General features: G+C 30.4%; 1 protein-coding gene across 2 annotated transcripts; it reads right to left on the minus strand.

Moving 5' to 3' along the window:
* Window positions 1-2,580: 2,580 nt before the first annotated feature.
* LOC108986488 (uncharacterized protein At2g27730, mitochondrial) lies at window positions 2,581-13,667 on the minus strand. Of its 2 annotated transcripts, none has more exons than XM_018959115.2 (4): window positions 13,518-13,639; window positions 5,275-5,394; window positions 3,422-3,460; window positions 2,581-2,964 (listed from the first exon to the last, which is right to left on the minus strand). In XM_018959115.2, exons 2-4 carry the CDS (start codon window positions 5,374-5,376, stop codon window positions 2,755-2,757), a joined length of 351 nt encoding a protein of 116 aa, XP_018814660.2. In that variant the 5' UTR covers window positions 5,377-5,394; window positions 13,518-13,639; the 3' UTR covers window positions 2,581-2,754. The 2 variants fall into 2 exon arrangements, with proteins under 2 accessions (XP_018814660.2, XP_018814661.2); XM_018959116.2 differs by having other exon boundaries at window positions 2,590-2,964; window positions 13,562-13,667.
* Window positions 13,668-18,002: the final 4,335 nt, after the last annotated feature.

Raw genomic sequence — 18,002 nt, forward strand, 5'->3', positions numbered from 1 at the left:
GAGACGCGATTCTCGGTACTTAGCTTGGTATGTTACCTTTTAGAACATGATTTGACCATTGATAGTTCATTTGGCACAGGTATTCACTCAGACTTATCTCTGTAGATTCATACATCTTCGAAATACGGTTAGCAAGGTTTTTATGTTGGTGACCTTTTTCTAGGGTTTATCAATGAGCCCATACAGGGCGTTTTGTGTAGTTTTATCCTTTAATCACCCTCTATCACGTGAGTCCCCACGTGATACTGTCTTTACTTGCCATCTAATATTTTGTTGTATGCCACACGTGTAGCCAACAATATACTTGTGATGCAAATAACTTCTATGTTTGTTTGATAATACTTTACGCCATAGTGAAAAGGTTTTGTTCGTGTATACTTCGAGTAGTTACGAGTCAATATAAATGAGATCCGCCCGTGTTTTGCATTTATTCATGTATGTAGTTAGTTAATCTATGGTCTTTTCTTTTTTTACTTATTTTTGCTTATGTTTGGGGTTGAAAAATAATTGTTTGCATGTTTGGTGTCCATGTAAAAGAACATGTTTAATTGGTAAAACCTTATGTTAGGTCACGGCAAGAAATTTTTGTTTGGGTCTGTTTTGCTTCTATTTTGGGCTGACAATGGTTGGGTTGAAAAACTTCAGCCATATCTGAGATGGTTTTGTACCCAACACATCTCATTTTGTCTAGGTGTTGGGTTGAAAAAAACAAAACCATGTGTTTTGCATCAGTCCATGTACGTTTAATTAGTCTAGGGTTGTTTTTGCTTCAAATTTGGGTTGTAAAAAACTTTGTTTGCATATTGTTGCCCGTATATATACTTAAATGAAACATTTTGTCCATGTGTGAGATGGCTCTTTGTTCAACGAGATTTTTGTTGATAATCATGTTTGGTTGGTAAAAGCAAAGATCATATATTGGCAAAGAGTAGTACTATTTGAATGCATGTACACCACAAATCATCCACGCAACATAATTTAATTTGTAAAATTTAAAATTTTAAAATTTATCTTCCAAATCAATTATGTCACATGGATGGTATGTGATATAAAGACCTTCAAATAGCACTACTATTTACCAATATATTGGTAAAAATGGGGGGTAACAGATTTTTTTTAAAATGCTCTCTTGAACCTTGCTTGGAAGAGATGAAACAAAGTGGGAATTAGAAGATTATTTTTAAATTTGGTGAATTTATCTGATGCTAAAGTGATTTTGTGTTTTATTTTGCCATGTTTTATAACTTACCCCTTTTTACTGCTTTGCAGACAATCATTGTTGAACATTATGGTTAGATTCCAAGCGCAAGATATAGATCTTTTTTTTTTTTTTAGTGATCCAATTGGACATAGAGTGATGTTAGTGTGCCGCCCAGCGGTCGCTAGTACAAATTCTATATTTTATTTTGTTGTTCTTTTCCTTTTCACATTTTTTAAATACTTTTAAATATTTTTAAAAAATAAAAAATATACCAATACACTAAAAGTCACTTCTTTAACCATTAAGTAAAAAAAAAAATTTAAAAATAAATAAATACATAAGGGTCAAAATGAGATAACAAAACTAGACCACATAGTAGCATTTTCATCTAACATATGGGTGTAAAAAAAAAAACCGGTGAACCAGTGGGTTTGGTCCGATACTAGTTTTATTTTTCTTAAAACCAGTCAAAATCGGGCCGGGTTCGATTTTTCTTTTTCTAAAACTGGACAGACCGGAACTGGTTCATATATGTTATAATTTTTTATATTGTATATAATTTTTATATATAATATATAATTATATATAAAATAGTTTTATATTATATGATAAATTACTAATTAATATAATATTAAAATTTAAAATTTATATCACTATAGTCTATAATACAATTATAATATATATTATAATATACTATAATATATTATCACTATAGTATTATATACTATAATATACTATTATATATATATATATATATTAAAATCTGAAAATTTGACCAAATCGAATCGAAATTGATAAAATTGGAAGTATTGGTTTAGAAGGATAATTGGTACGAAATTAATTTTTAAAAATATAAAATCAATACATAATAATTTGGTCTTAAATTTTATTTAAAATCGAATCAAATCAGATCAATGACAATCCTAATATGACATGATATTACATTTCTTGCGGCCTTTTCTTTTGGATTAAATTACTTTATCGGCCTGTTTGCACTTTTAGTGATTGTGGTGGCCCACTGATTATTACACATTATTAGATCTTTTGGATTGTCACATATGGTCACGATGATATGAATCCATACCGTGATGGTCATATGTGGTCATGATTTTTCTTTTTAAAAAGGAAGGGTTGACTGTTGTGGCCGTCGGCGACCCGTTGGTGGGCCTTTCCCAGACCCTTCTTCCTTTTTTTATTTTTTATTTTATTTTCTAACATTTTTATTTATTTTTAATATTTTTACTTTGTGTTGGAAATTGTTTTAAAAGGTACATCATAAATTCGTTTCTATTTTATAATATGTTTATTTTAACACTAGCCACCCCACGTCATTGATTTGAGAAGATAACATATTCCAGAATAGGGACAAGGGAAACCAGTGGCCAAACTAGCTCAAAAATGATTTAGACTGAAACAAATGATTTAGAGAGTAAAAGTAAAAGTGATGTATTTTATTTGACTGAAACAAATGATTTAGAGAGTAAAAGTAATACTTCTTCCTCTGTCAACTCTTTTTGACTGTTCATATTAAAAGAAAGCACATTAACCTCTTCTCAGTCCTGGACTTCGGGCTTCTTTTCACTACCTTTGAGGTACCATCCAACAGAAGCAAGAATAGTGATAGTTCCAGCTAAAACTGCATAGTTCCGGTACTTGTCATTTGATACTCCAGATGTTGAGGATGAGGAAGAGCTCGTAGGTTTGGCATCAGTGACTGATCCTCCTCCTGAACTTGTGGCAGGTTTTTCTTCTGGTTTTGGGCCCTGAGAATATTCAACTCATCAGGAATTATTACTACAGCCAAGGATAACTGTGCAAGGATCTTATCCAACAAAAAGTTCCAACAGAGAGAATAAATACATGTTTAGTACCACAATCCTTGAGTCAAAAACCGGCATCGTTTATTTTTACAGATAAGTTGAGATTAAAATTAAAAATTAAATAAAATATTATTAAAATATATATTTTTAATATTATTTTTATTTTGATATTTAAAAAAGTTGAATTGTTTATTTTATTTTGTGTGAAAATTTGAAAAATTTGTAATAATTAGATTAGATTAGATTTAGATGAGAGGAATTGTGAAAACAAACAAGAATGAAGTTTTGGAGCAGAGCATCTCAGAGTGCAAGCAATACACGGTAAACCAAATGGCGTAGCTAATGAGAGGATGAATGTCTACCAAGACCGACAAAAAGAAAAAAAGTAATCTCCTCGTACCTTCCTTGCAAGCTTTTCCAGCTTCTCTTGCTCAAGTTTCTACACCATTACACAAGATCTATTAAGAAAGCACCACAAAAGCACTACAGGCATGATTAATAAGCAGATTGTCCATTGCAATCAATAGATATATTCAGATACCTCGTGTAAGAAAATGTCAAAGCATCATTTATACATGCACCCAATGAATTTTGAATTCACAATCTCACCCTGCATTCGACTTAAAATCGGAGGAGTGCCTTTTGAGCTACAGCTCATTAGCATGGACAGAATTGTACCAAGGGTCCATCACCAAGATGCCACTGAAAAGTTCCAGCAGGAGACATGACACGTGCTGGTCAAAAGTTCAACATTCTCTATCTCGTGTAATGGTTTTAGATTGTGAATATTATACAGACAAAAAGAAAAAATTTAACCTGACCCCATAATCAAATTTGGATGATTTTAGAAATTTTTTTTTTTTTTTCATGCTGCTCTATATGATGCAATAGCATGAGTTAAAATTTTTCAGTACAGATAATGAAGGCCAGCTCAAGTACAGATAATATTATACAAGTATTATCAATACTCTTTGATCATCAAGTCTATCTCTGAGCTCCATAACTGTAATGAGACATCGATTTTTAATTTCTTATAGACGTAAAAAAAAAAAATAACTATCTTCCCCTGCATGCTGGACGTCTGATTTCAGAGTTCGAAAGCTAGTAATATTTACTGAAAGTTTTAATATCTCTGCGCTTGAAGCTAGCAATATTTACCAAGATCCCCTTGCATACTGGACCTGTTATTTCTTGACAACTTTACGAGAAAGTAACAATTTGCACCCCTAAAATATCAGTTTTCCAATTTGCATCCTAAACTACCAAAGTTGCTAATTGGTACTCCAAACTACCAAATTTTGACAATTTACACCCTTGGTTAAGATCTAAGTGTTAAGATCAATAAGAAATAGAACAAGTGGCTTAGTATATTATATATATTATAGAGAGAGAGAGAGAGAGAGAGAGAGAGAGTGTCTTCTAGACAAAACTTCAAATTTCTAACAGACCCCGTTATATATTCTAAATTGCCCCTAGTCTGAACCAATTGTCCACACAGGATAGCTATACTAGACTGGTGTTGCATGTGCAAGAGATCTGGCAAGACAGTGGAACACCACTTGCTACATTGCAAGACAGCTAGAGCCTTGTGGGTGGAAGTCTTTAGCCGGATAGAGTTATCCTTTGTTATGCTTGCATCTGTGGTAGATCTATTGGCTAGCTGGACACTTCCAATAGGAGTTCAACAAATCAAGGCGGTGTGGAAAATGATCCTGATTTGTATTATGTGGTATATATGGAAAGAACGCAATGATTGGACTTTCAAAGGGAAGAGCGGTCTCTAGAGGAACTTAGAACTCTATTTTTCAGTACTTTATTTCTATGGGCCATTGCTTTAGATTTTAATGGCCTGAATTTTCATGACTTTTTAGTTTTCCTTACTTCGACCTAGATTTATCTCTTGCATACCATTTTGTGTACTCTGGGTTTAATAACCCAAGACATCCTTCACCAGACTGATTCTACAAAGGCATCCAACAAATTTAAAAGGCAAATCCCATATATATATATATACATATATATATACACATCCTAGACATTGAGCTTGGGTAATCTGAGATATTCAAATAAAAATATTCAAATTATTAAGAAAATAGCATCAGGGAGGCAAAATGAAAGTGTATATCAATATACAATGAAACCAGAAAGAAAATACTTAATCTAACAAAACAAAAAAAAAAATCCAGCAGCACCAAGGCATCAAAAAAATGCCAAAAGGAAAAGCACGAGAAAATATGGGGCTTTGAAAATTACCTTAATGTAAACATTTTCTGCAGCTTTTTCCTCCTCGCTAAGAATTTTTCCACCACTAGAGAACCTCCGAGATACAAATCTTGCAGCCATCCTCATCGCCATTGCAATTTGACTATTTTCCTATAAATGAGATAATGGGTGATAAATTAAAGAAATCCAACACAACTTCATTTGGAGACTCATATGATACAAGAAAACCAGAGTCTAGTATATCTTTCTCTATTGTTGCACAATTGTGATTAAATTGCACATTTGACTGTTATTACTCTTAGAAAGTTTTAGCATTATGATCACAACATATTCAACATAAACAATGCAACTTTCAATATTACATCAACTTACAGCCAAAATTCATTAGGCCAAAAAAAGGGTAACGAGAAACACAATCACCCTCATTGTGTCCAACATATACTATTCAAACAAGAAGTCCTATAGTCTACAGGTCTTCTTTCTTCTCAAGTCATAGAGCATGCTTAATTGAGGACAAGATGATAAAGAAGCTTTTGATATTAGTGTCACTTTTTTTTTGTACTTTTAGGTACAATGGAGGCTCACTAGACCCATAGGGGACAAACAAGAATTAAGTACCTCCTCAACTTTTTTTTTTTTTATCAGTACACAAAAACTTCATTGATAACCAGAATAGGAAAGAACTCAAGTACATAGGAAAGAACTCAAGTACACGGGAGATATACAAGAGCAGTCAAGTATGCATGAGAATCTAGTGATACAAGAAATCTCTCCTTAACTTAAACCCTCCACATTGGGGAAGGGGACGGGTTAGATGGCTTCATCTTGAAGCCACAAAATACCTTTATTAGCCCTTTGGAATAATATATACAAGGAAGTTCTTCCACAAAATACCTTTATTATTCCATTACTAGGAAGTCATGAACTTCCCTGTGGATGAACGTCCTTGATACGAGGAAGGCATTTTGTGGAAGTTCATTACAAGGAACAATATCCAATTTGAGGTGGGAGTTGGATCTAGGATGCATGACTTGAGGTGTGTTCATAGGGCGCTTAAAGAAGTTTTCCATACCATGTTACTCTTGCCAATAATGCTTTTGTGGCAAACAATTTCGAGATTTTTCTAGTAATTGGCACAAAGGAATAAAAACTTCATCAGAGTGAATGAAGATTGGGAGGTTGGTGTTTTTAGTGAATTTTTTAATCTGCTGTATTCCACTAGATTGAGAAGAGGAATGCTTAATTTTCATTATTTCTCTAATATCTTTATTCCTTATGTTAAGAGCACTCCCAATAGATGCTCTATAATACATTTTTCTTTAAAATATAAAGAAATGCTCTCAAAAATGCCCTCCATTGGATCTTCTATTTTAAAGACACTTTACATTCTGCTACAGGGAACCGTTAGAGCACTCCCAATGGATTTTTCATCCTATCCTTTAAAATACATCACCAAAACCCACTTTTTCTATTTTACATACTGACTTTTACAATATATCATACATCAGCTTATCTATTTTTTCTTCATATCATTTAAATATTACACTTTTTAATCTTTTTTATTCATTTCAAATATTTTCTTTAACTACTAATGATATCTTCATATCTTTTGATATTTGCAATATCTCCATATATATAATGTCATATAATTATGTTCTATTTTAAATTAATCCAAATTTATAAGCTAGACCAAAATATAAATTAATTCAAAAAATAAAAAGAAGAGATTATATAATGAAAATATTCACAAAGTATATAATGAGAATATCCATTCTCAATAATTGTAAAAGAATATTCTTAAGATATTCTTCGTTTCGGTATATTCCGTGAATATCCATTTTTTATAATTGTAAAAAAAATATTCTTCATTATATTCTTTAATTACCATTTTTCGATTTTGTGAAAATGGATAATTGTGAAAAAATATCCATTTTTGATAATTGTGAAAGAATATTATGAAAATATACCTTTCATTTTCTCAAAACTTCAACTATAAATAACATCATTTCTTGATAAAGTTCACCAACATCTTCATTTCCATTTCTTTACATAATTCTTCTTTCTATATAGTTCCTATGGATCATGTCTTTGAGGTATTTGACTCTTCGTCATCAGACGATGAGTTGGAATTAAATTTAGCTCTTGCTATGGAAGAAGAACGTTTGAGTAATGAAAGAGAAGAATCTTCTCCCACCAACGCTTCGGAGCATGTCCTTAAGCGAGCTCTCTAAAAACAGAAGAATGTTCTGGGACATTAATATCATTATGAGAGTCTAGTAATCTAAAAAATGTATGTCATATCCAAAGGTCATATAACGCTACGGCTTCTAAAATTATCGATAGTTCATGAATGTGACCACAATACATTCTTTTCCATGCACTTGGACAATTTTTCCATTTCCAATACATGCAATCAATATTCCCTACGATCCCAAGAAACCCACAACTTTCTCCAGCTGCGAGCAATCTAGCAATATCGTTGTCGTTTGGCGATCTTAAGTACTTGTTGGAGAAGATGCTAATGACAGGCTTAACAAATTTCTTCAAACATTTGGTTGCTGTATTTTCTGCAATCCTTAAGTATTCGTCCACAAAATACCAGATACTCTATAAGCTGATATTCTCATCACAACAGTTATTTTTTGAAGGGAGGAACGCCCAAGTCTTCTAGCAGCATCTCTTCTTAGGACGAAATATGGTTCGTATGCTTCGACTGCAGCTTGAATACGCAAGAAAAGATGACGTTGCATTCCAAACCTCCTACGGAATAGATTCAGAGGATATATGAATGATTTAGCAAAATAATCTTGGAAAATGCATTGGTGGCCTTCAAACGAATTTATTCGAATGAATATATGACGCGGAATAGAATTACGACGCTATGTCGAGCCTCTTTCATTACCCAAACATTCTTCTTCCATAGCAAGAGCTAAATTTAATTACAACTCCTCGTCAGATGACAGAGTCAAATACCTCAATGACAGGATCCATAAAAACTATATAGAAAGAAGAACTAGAAGAATTATGTAAAGAAATGGAAATGAAGATGTTGGTGAGACTTTATGAAGAAATAGTGTTATTTATAGTTAAAGTTTTGAGAAAACCAAAAATATATTCTCATAATATAAAAAAGAATATACTAAGAATATTCTTTTACAATTATCGAAAATTGATATTCACGAAATATACCGAAGAATATCTTAAGAACATTCTTTCACAATTATCGAAAATGAATATTTACGAAATATACTGAAAAATATCTTAAGAGTATTCTTTTACAATTATCGAGAATGGATATTCTCATAATATACTGTGTGAATATTTTCATTATATAATCTCTTATTTTTATTTTTTAAATTAATTTATATTTTGGTTTAGCTTTACATTTGGATTAATTTAAAATAGAACATAATTATATGACATTGTATATGGGGAAATATTGCAAATATCAAAATATATGAGAATATAATTGGTAGTTGAAGAAAATATTTGAAATGAATAAAAAAGAATAAAAAGTATAATATTTAAATGATATGAAGAAAAAATAGATAAGTTGATATATGGTATATTGTAAAAGTCAATATGTAAAATAGAAAAAGTGGGTTTTGGTGATGTATTTTAAAGGATAAGATGAAGAATCCATTTGGAGTGCTCTAACAAGCATTTTCTTTGAAGAATATTGACAGACAAAGGTCCCATTGAGAGTTTCGTTTATTGCTTAACGAATTCTTTAGGAAAAGATTCTCACCATGGAAATTTAAGATACAAATAAGTAATTGATTGATGCTGTGTAAGAGAAGTGGAAAGTTTGTTGATCATCTTTTACTTCATTGTGAGACTACAAGTGCATTGGAGCCGTTGGAGTGGCTTGGGTAACGCCCAGAAGAATTATGCATCTTTTCTATTCCTAGAGGAGGTCAAGTGGTAGCACGCAAATCACAACAGTGTGGACATGGTTTGTACTTGCCTCATTTGGTGTATTTAGAAGAAAGGAGCAATAAAATCTTTGAGGACCACAAATAGACGCTGGATGAGCTCAAAATGTTTTAATATAAATAGAATTTTTCCTTTGGGCCACTTGTAACATCCAAACCCCAAAAGTGTAATTTTAATTATTATTTTACTTATCAAAAAAAATTATTATTTTTATTATTATTACTATTACTAAATTTAAGATCCGTTTTAAAATAGTGATTTTATTAGAATGGGTGAGTTTCTTCCACTATCTTCACTCGTAAGCCTAAGTGTTTATCTCCTAGTTGAATAAGTTTCCTAATGGGAAACCAAACTCCCAACTCCAAACTCTATCCAATCTCCTTGTGATCCACGATACCCCTTCTCCTTGCCTACAAAACCCACCCCGAGACCTCCAAAAATAAACACAAGAAACCTTAATACACAGCCACCGTAGCAGCTTCTACAAATCAAGAACCCACCTCCCTCAACCAAGTCAGCCACCTCGCCGGAAACTACCACAGAAGCCGCCGACGGTGATCTTTTCCCCCACCTCGACGTACGTCGTCACCGTTTAAGCCCAACCCGTCGATTTCTCTCTCCCTCTTTATCGGCAGTGACTCTTTGGCCGTGTGCTTGTGCAGCCGTCGCCAACCACCTCAAGGGACTTCGGAGTACCACTCTCGGAGCCAGAAATCACCGACCAGCCCAACCTAGGTGAACCCACTTCCTTCCGGTAAGCCCTCGACGAGATCTCTCTCCTCGTGATTTTCAGTTCTCGACTTAGCAGATCCTCTCTCTCTAACTCTCTCTTCCTCTCTTGGTGTCGCACCACTGCCCAGAGACACCAACTGCGTCGCCTGTCCCTCCCAGCCACCCAAAGCTACCGCGCATCAGCTCCTTTTCTCAGTGAGTCCACTGTTATCACACGGCAAATTCCCTTCAGTTGTGTTGGTCTCGTGTGTTTCCAAAAGGGCAACCACCCTTTTTAATTCATAATGGGCCTTTGGGCCCTAAGCCCATACCGCCAAGTGCCTTCTTAAGACAAACGAGGGCTGGGCTTATTTTTTAAATGGACTTGTGTTGTTAAATTAATATGGACCAGAAACTATCCTAATGACTTTAAATGGACTGTTTTCTCAATTAGGGCTGAGCTGGAATTTAAGCTAGCCCAAAGTTTTGAATGAATAATTATGAACCCAAAGACACAATTTTTATAAAAAATATTTAAGGGATTTTAAAGTATATTTTTAAAGTATACTATGGAGCCTACTATTTTAGTTAAATTCTATTATACGTAGAGTATTACGACACGCTTTTCAAGGAAATTAGTAACGTTTAGTACCTCGTATAGGTAACACGCTACAAAGTGGGAATCAGGAAGAGGCGCTAAGAGGTAATTAGTATAATCATATAATTGCATGTGTAGTACTTTAAATGTTCTAATTGTATATGAAAATATGATGTTTGCCTACGCTACACTATGAGCTAAGTCAAGGTTAGATCCCTTTCATGATCTTCAATGAATTATAATGATATGCATGTAAGTGAGCGTATGTATATTATGCTATTATGGATTGCAATTTGATGGATGATATGTCATGAAAATCACATGTATGCTATGCAATGTAATGTCATGAAGTATTTAGATCATATAAGTCATGTAATGTTTCATATCATGTATGCCAGGGAATGTTTATGTTCAGATCACATTATGCCATATCATGTTATGTTATGCTATGTACAAATGTATGCCATGCTAGAAAAGTTTATGAAGTCCAACAAACTTCTCATGCATTAAGAAAGATAAGATGTTAAGGATGAGACGGACCTAAGCGTGTTCATCACAAGTTATGATAAGGATGACACGGACCTAAGCGTGTTCATCACAAGTTATGACAATGATGACACGAACCTAAGCGTGTTCATCACAAGTTATGTTAAGGATGACACGAAACTAAGTGTGTTCATCACAAGTTATGTTTAAGGATGACACGGACCTAAGCATGTTCATCGCAAGTTATGTTAAGGATGACACGGACCTAAGCATGTTCATCCCAAGTTATGTTAAGAGTGACACGGATCTAAGCATGTTCATCACAAGTTATGTTAAGGGTGACACAGACCTAAGTGTGTTCACCACTAATATGATAAGTGGTGCCACGGACCTAAGCGTGGTTCACCATATGTTAAGGGAAATACGGACTTAAGCATATTCACCACCAGTTAAGTTATGCGGTGCCACGGACTCAAGCATGGGTCACCATGTGATACCCCATATGATATGGATAAGGGTAGGTGGTGTATGGGATCCCACATTGCTTGGGAAGGAGAAGTTCTTGCTCTTAATAAGTTTCCAATAGAGCTCCAATTGTATCATTGACTAGTCATTTTGGAGTATAGGCAATGTGGTTTGGGCCTTCCATTGGGGTGTTACACACCATATGATAGGTAAAAGACACGATAAACAAGTCATGTATGGTTGTTAAAAAATGCATGAAGTCAGTCATTTATGCATTCACGTTACATGTTTGTCATGATTATGTATGATTCTGCTCATGTTAATGATGAATAGATATGCTATGTGAATTGGTGATGATATATGTATGTATGTAAAGTTTTTCAAAAATTAAGCCTATGTTAAATTAAGTTATGTGTACGGTATGATTGTCAATATGTGATGATGTACATATGTTATGAAGAGTCTTTCAGAAATTAAGTCTATGCTAGGCTAAGATGTATTTTACGGTATGATGTGCAATATATGGAGTATTTGACTCATTTTTGTTTGTTTCTCTATTTTCTTCTATGCTTAACTGTCACAGATGATGAGTATGAGGACACAGAGCTGGAGGGCCCGGAATAGATCTAGTATAAAGACTTAGAAAGGAATACGTGTTATTTACACATGAATTAGTTTGGTTTATGTTTTTACTTTCTGTTTTCAGTTTCATGTTTCAAAAACAGTTATGTTCAGTTCAATTTTAATATTTTGATGTTTTTCAATAAATGAGGTATTTCAGGATATGAATCTCTTTACCGGACATTATGTTATGAATGTTAGTAACATCTCTATCCTACGGGAACGGGGTGTTACACCACTTCTATAGACTCTAACGGGATAAACTAATATGATTTCTTCTATCTTTTTCTCCTAGATAGTCAGGTGTCTTGCTGCACCTTTTCTGCTTTTCCATAAAAAAGAAGATCAGAAAGACTTCAATCACTTAAATGATCTAACATTAAAATGGACAAAAAAAGATCACCTGAAACAAATTTAACGGTTAGATCTTAAAGGAAAGGAAAAATTGCAAAAGGTGTTGTAGTTCAAGAGATAAAGTGACAAGTTTAATAGTTTAGTGGTCATAGTGCAAAAGAAGAGGTAGTTTGAGAAAGTAAGTGTAATTTTCCCTACCAATAGAAATTTAAGTATATATATTATAAACACACACATACCAAATGTATAAAGACATTGAATTAATTTCACGTATGTGGTATATTTTATTGTAACACATATTATGAAAACTAATGGACACAAATTACTAAAACCAAGTGACTTATTTTGTTTTAAAGAATGGATTACTTATGCAAGTACCTTGCTTTGTTTCAAAAGAGCGTCTTCATTTCTTAACTGAAAATACTTTGTTTCAAAAGAGCGCCTTTTTTGAAATATAAAAAGAAAAACTATATGAATAAAGCATTAATGACTTTTGGCAAAAACTACAGTAATTTCTCCTTCTATTTATTTCCAATAAATATGTTTCTCCAAAGTATTTTCTCAATATAAAACCAATAATTCAGGTTCGTATACTTTCCCAAAGCTTCAAAACAAAAAAGAAATAAGAAATATCATAGATTTACCCGAAAAGATTACTTTTTTATAATTATATTTTACCAGAAAAGATTATAATAAAATAAGCAGGAAAAGTTTCTGAAAAAGGATTAGAAATCATGTCCTGCAACAAATGGAACCTCGTGTCAAGGATTGGTGCTTTATTCCCAGCACTCTTCTCCTTCCTAAAATCAAAGAGCGGGTACAAAATACAAAACAACCCCTCACCCAACCCCAAATTGCACACCCAAAATTTGAGGTAGTTAGCAACATTCAAAGCAAACTAAAAATAAACGCTAATTTCAAAAATTACATCACCGTTCACTTCTCAAGACATGCACATAAAATGGAAGGGATCAGAATGTTAGAATGACGAGCAAGATGGAGTATCCGATCGTCAATGGATTTCCAGTAAAGAATATTGAAGGAAAATGTATCTAAAAAAAGACTGAAATGTAGACTACATAGCAGCAACCAGAAAACTTACAGAAATCTCGAACAGATCCGAAACTAAGAAAAAGATTCCCCTACCAAGCGATTGCAGATTCAAGTGGAGAGAGCGAGAGCGCCTGAAAATGAAGCAGTGGTGCTAGGCGTATAGAATTATCAGTTAGGGATTATAAATGGTCCCTGGGAACAGTTTTCGAAACGAAGCTCTCTAATCACCGTCCGATCTTAAGAAAATAATTGATCCGTTGATGTCTTAAAAGCAATTGTGCCCTCAGTTCATGTATCCATTTATCTTTAAACGATCGAAACCAATCTTAAAATTAATAATAATATTAAAAAATAATATTTTATTTAACTTTTAATTTTTATCTAAAATTATTTCATCTTATTTTATTATTCAAATTACACCTAAATTTTAAAAAAATAAATTCTATCGAGATTTTTTAAAATGAGAATTAAAAATTTGTTTAAATAAAAATGTTAAGATATGTTTTTTTAAGAATTATTTGGTTTTTATATTCTTTTAAGAGAATTGGAAATTTGTTTTGGTGTTTATAAACTTAAATTGAATTTTTTTTAAAACCAAATATAGAAGTAATTTTTTTCATTTGCGCATCAAACTATTAAGACTATCCATCTTCATCTTAAACTACAATCTTTTAATAATTTTCCACCAAAATAAAAAAGTAAGGTTTTTAGGAACATTTGTCTAAGGCTGTGTTTGGGTAACAGAGATATTTCAACACTTTTCAAGTATTCTCGTACTTTTGAAAATACTTCACATGCCAAACAACTTAAAATGCTCTCAATGGGACCCACAAACCCATTTCAATCTCTACTCATAACTATTCACAAACATTCTATAATACTTATCACTATTATATATACATAAAAAATAAAATCACTATAATATTTATCACTATTAAATATAAATAAAAAATCATTATAATATATAAATAAAAAAAATCACTATAATATATAAATAAACAAAAAAATCATTATAATATATAAACAAAAAAAATCACTATTATATATAAATAAAAAATAAAATCACTATAATATATAAATAAAAAATAAAATCACTATAATATTTATCACTATTAAATATAAATAAAAAAATCATTATAATATATAAATAATAAAAAATACTATAATATATAAATAAAAAATATTTATCACTATTACATATAAATAAAAAATAAAATCACTATAATATATAAATAAAAAATATTTATCACTATTATATATAAATAAAAAATAAAATCACTATAATATTTATCACTATTAAATATAAATAAAAAAATCATTATAATATATAAATAATAAAAAATCACTATAATATATAAACAAAAAAATATTTATCACTATTATATATAAATAAAAAATAAAATCTCTATAATATATAAATAAAAAATAAAATCACTATAATATATAAATAAAAATATTTATCACTATTATATATAAATAAAAAATAAAATCACTATAATATTTATCACTAAATAATATATAATATATAAATAATAAAAAAATCACTATAATATATAAATAAAAAATATTTATCACTATTATATATAAATAAAAAATAAAATCACTATAATATATAAATAAAAAATATTTATAACTATTATATATAAATAAAAAATAAAATCGCTATAACATATAAATAAAAAATAAAATCAATATAATATATAAATAAAAAATAAAATCACTATAATATTTATACTATTAAATATAAATAAAAAAATAAAATCATTATAATATATAAATAAAAAATAAAATCACTATAATATATAAATAAAAAATAAAATCACTATAATATATAAATAAAAAATAAAATCACTATAATATTTATCACTATTAAATATAAAAAAAAATCATTATAATATATAAATAAAAAAAATCACTATAATATATAAATAAACAATAAAATCACTATAATATATAAATAAAAAATAAAATCACTATAATATATAAATAAAAAATAAAATCACTATAATATTTATAACTATTAAATATAAATGAAAAATAAAATCATTATAATATTTATCATTATTAAATATAAATAAAAAATAAAATCATTATAATATATAAATAAAAAATAAAATCACTATAATATATAAATAAAAAATAAAATCATTATAATATTTATCTCTATTATATATAAATAAAAAATAAAATCACTAAAATATATAAATAAAAAATAAAATCACTATTATATATAAATTAAAAATAAAATCACTATAATATATAAATAAAAAATAACATTACTATAATATTTATAACTATTATATATATATAAATAAAATCATTATAATATTTATCACAATTATATATAAATTAAAAATAAAATCATTATACTATTTATCATTATTATATATAAAAGTAAAATAAAATCACTACAATATTTATTAATATTAAAAAATCACTATAATAAAATCATTATAATATTTATTACTAAAAATTAAATCACTATAATATTTATGGGACCCACATATTTTTCAACTACCTACTCAAAAGTCAACAACTCAACATACTTCACACATCCAAACAACTCAAAATACTCTCAATGGGACCCACAAACTCACTCCAATCTCTACTCATAACTATTCACAAACATTCTCAACACTTCTCAACACTTTTCAACACCCAAACGTACCCTAACACTCCATCCCTAACTTGTAATGTTAAAAGAACAAAATGCTACAAATCATAGTCTCGTTTGGATTCAGAAAGTATTTCATCTTATCTTATCTTATCTCATCATTACAATTTTAACAAATTTTTATACAAAATATAATAAACAATTTAACTTTTTCAAATCTCAAAATAATAATAGTACTAAAAAAATAATATTTTAACAATATTTTTTTAATTTTTATTTTTCATCTAAAGCTATCTCATTTCTAAATCCGAACCAAGACTAAAACATTTCATTCTTGCACCATGTATAAAAAGTTCCATACATTTATAAAGTAAAACAGAGTACTTGTTAAAATTGATAGTTCTCAAAATAACATTGTTCGGAAGCACTTTCTAATAAAAATAAAAAATGTCACGTGCAACAATTTTGTTAAAATTGTAATCATGAAAATCATAAAATTCTTTCTCGATGCCTCAAGCCTCCGCGTTGACGGGGTTGTTGGGGTTTGGTATACCCTATCCTACTTAGTCGGGGTATGGGGCTTTGTAATCTCTGTCGTGAATAGAGGGGTATTTTCTATGAAGATTTAGGTCTTTAAAGATTTACTGTCTAGACTAGACTATGTCAGTCACGAAAGTGTACTGGGGAGTTATTAACGATTGTAATTGATTTGTTTTTCAAATCAACTTTGTAAATTTTCTCTTAATGAAGGTTGACACCTGTTTACTCAAAAAAAAAAAAAAACCTCACTGTGGTTGTCATTGCTCTAGATAGTATCCTTGCCTGCAGCATCATTGTAAACTTCCTCGCTTGGGATAAAAAATATATATAAAAAAATAACTACAATAAGTCAAAATCAATAAGAACCATGTCAAGCAGTAAACATAATAGATTATATAATCTATGGCCTCCAGTTAACAACACGTCCTTGAGAAGACTTTACCTTCAATCATACATAAACATTTATCTCAATGCATTAAAGAAAAACATTTCTCTCCCCAACCTAAAAAATGAGCTTGGTTTGGATAGAGAGATATTTCTATCTCATCTTATTTCATCTTATTTTATCACATTTTATTACAATATCCAAACACCATAAATATAAATACTTTTTCAATTTTAAATCTTCAATTTTTTCATCTAATCATTACCAAATTATTTCAATTTTCTCAAGCTTTGAAACAAAACACAATTCAACTTTTTCAAATCACAAAATAAAAATTATAGAGTAATTCTACATATAACCGTGAAGTGCGTAAACGCCGCGTAATCGCTTTGAAAAAAAATTAGGTCCACTACTAAAAAATTAATATTTTTCATGCGGATCTCATATTTTATTTACTTTTTTCAAAAAGAGTATACGGCGGTTGCAAAATTCACGGTTGTAAATATCTTTTCTCAAAATTATATTCTAACAATATAACTTTATAATATTTTTATTCTAACTTTTTTCTCTCTCATTTTCTAAAATCTCATAAAATATTTTAACTTAAAATATTTCTAACTCATCTAATCTCAACTCAAATATCTCACTATTATTCATAAACTATCTCATCTCAATTTACTATCTAAACTAGGCCTTAGTGTTCATTCTCTTAACCTCATCCTTGATGGCCACTACACATTGTTACCCCTGTGTGTTAGAGTTAGCGACCATTGTAATCAATGGTTCTTTCCATAACTAGTGGCTAAGAACGAAACTGCATGAATAGGCCATAACTAGGTGCATCGCCAGTGATGCATTTCGATATTGCAATACATCCCAACCTCATATTGTACCATCTTCACTGTCATATGGCCCATTCAGTATCCCTAACAAACAAATGCAATCATACATTTTTTATTTTCATTTTCTTTCCTTTAATCTTATCTTATATTTCC

Source organism: Juglans regia, chromosome 5 (assembly GCF_001411555.2).
Source record: "Juglans regia cultivar Chandler chromosome 5, Walnut 2.0, whole genome shotgun sequence".
Classification (NCBI taxonomy): Eukaryota; Viridiplantae; Streptophyta; class Magnoliopsida; order Fagales; family Juglandaceae; genus Juglans; species Juglans regia.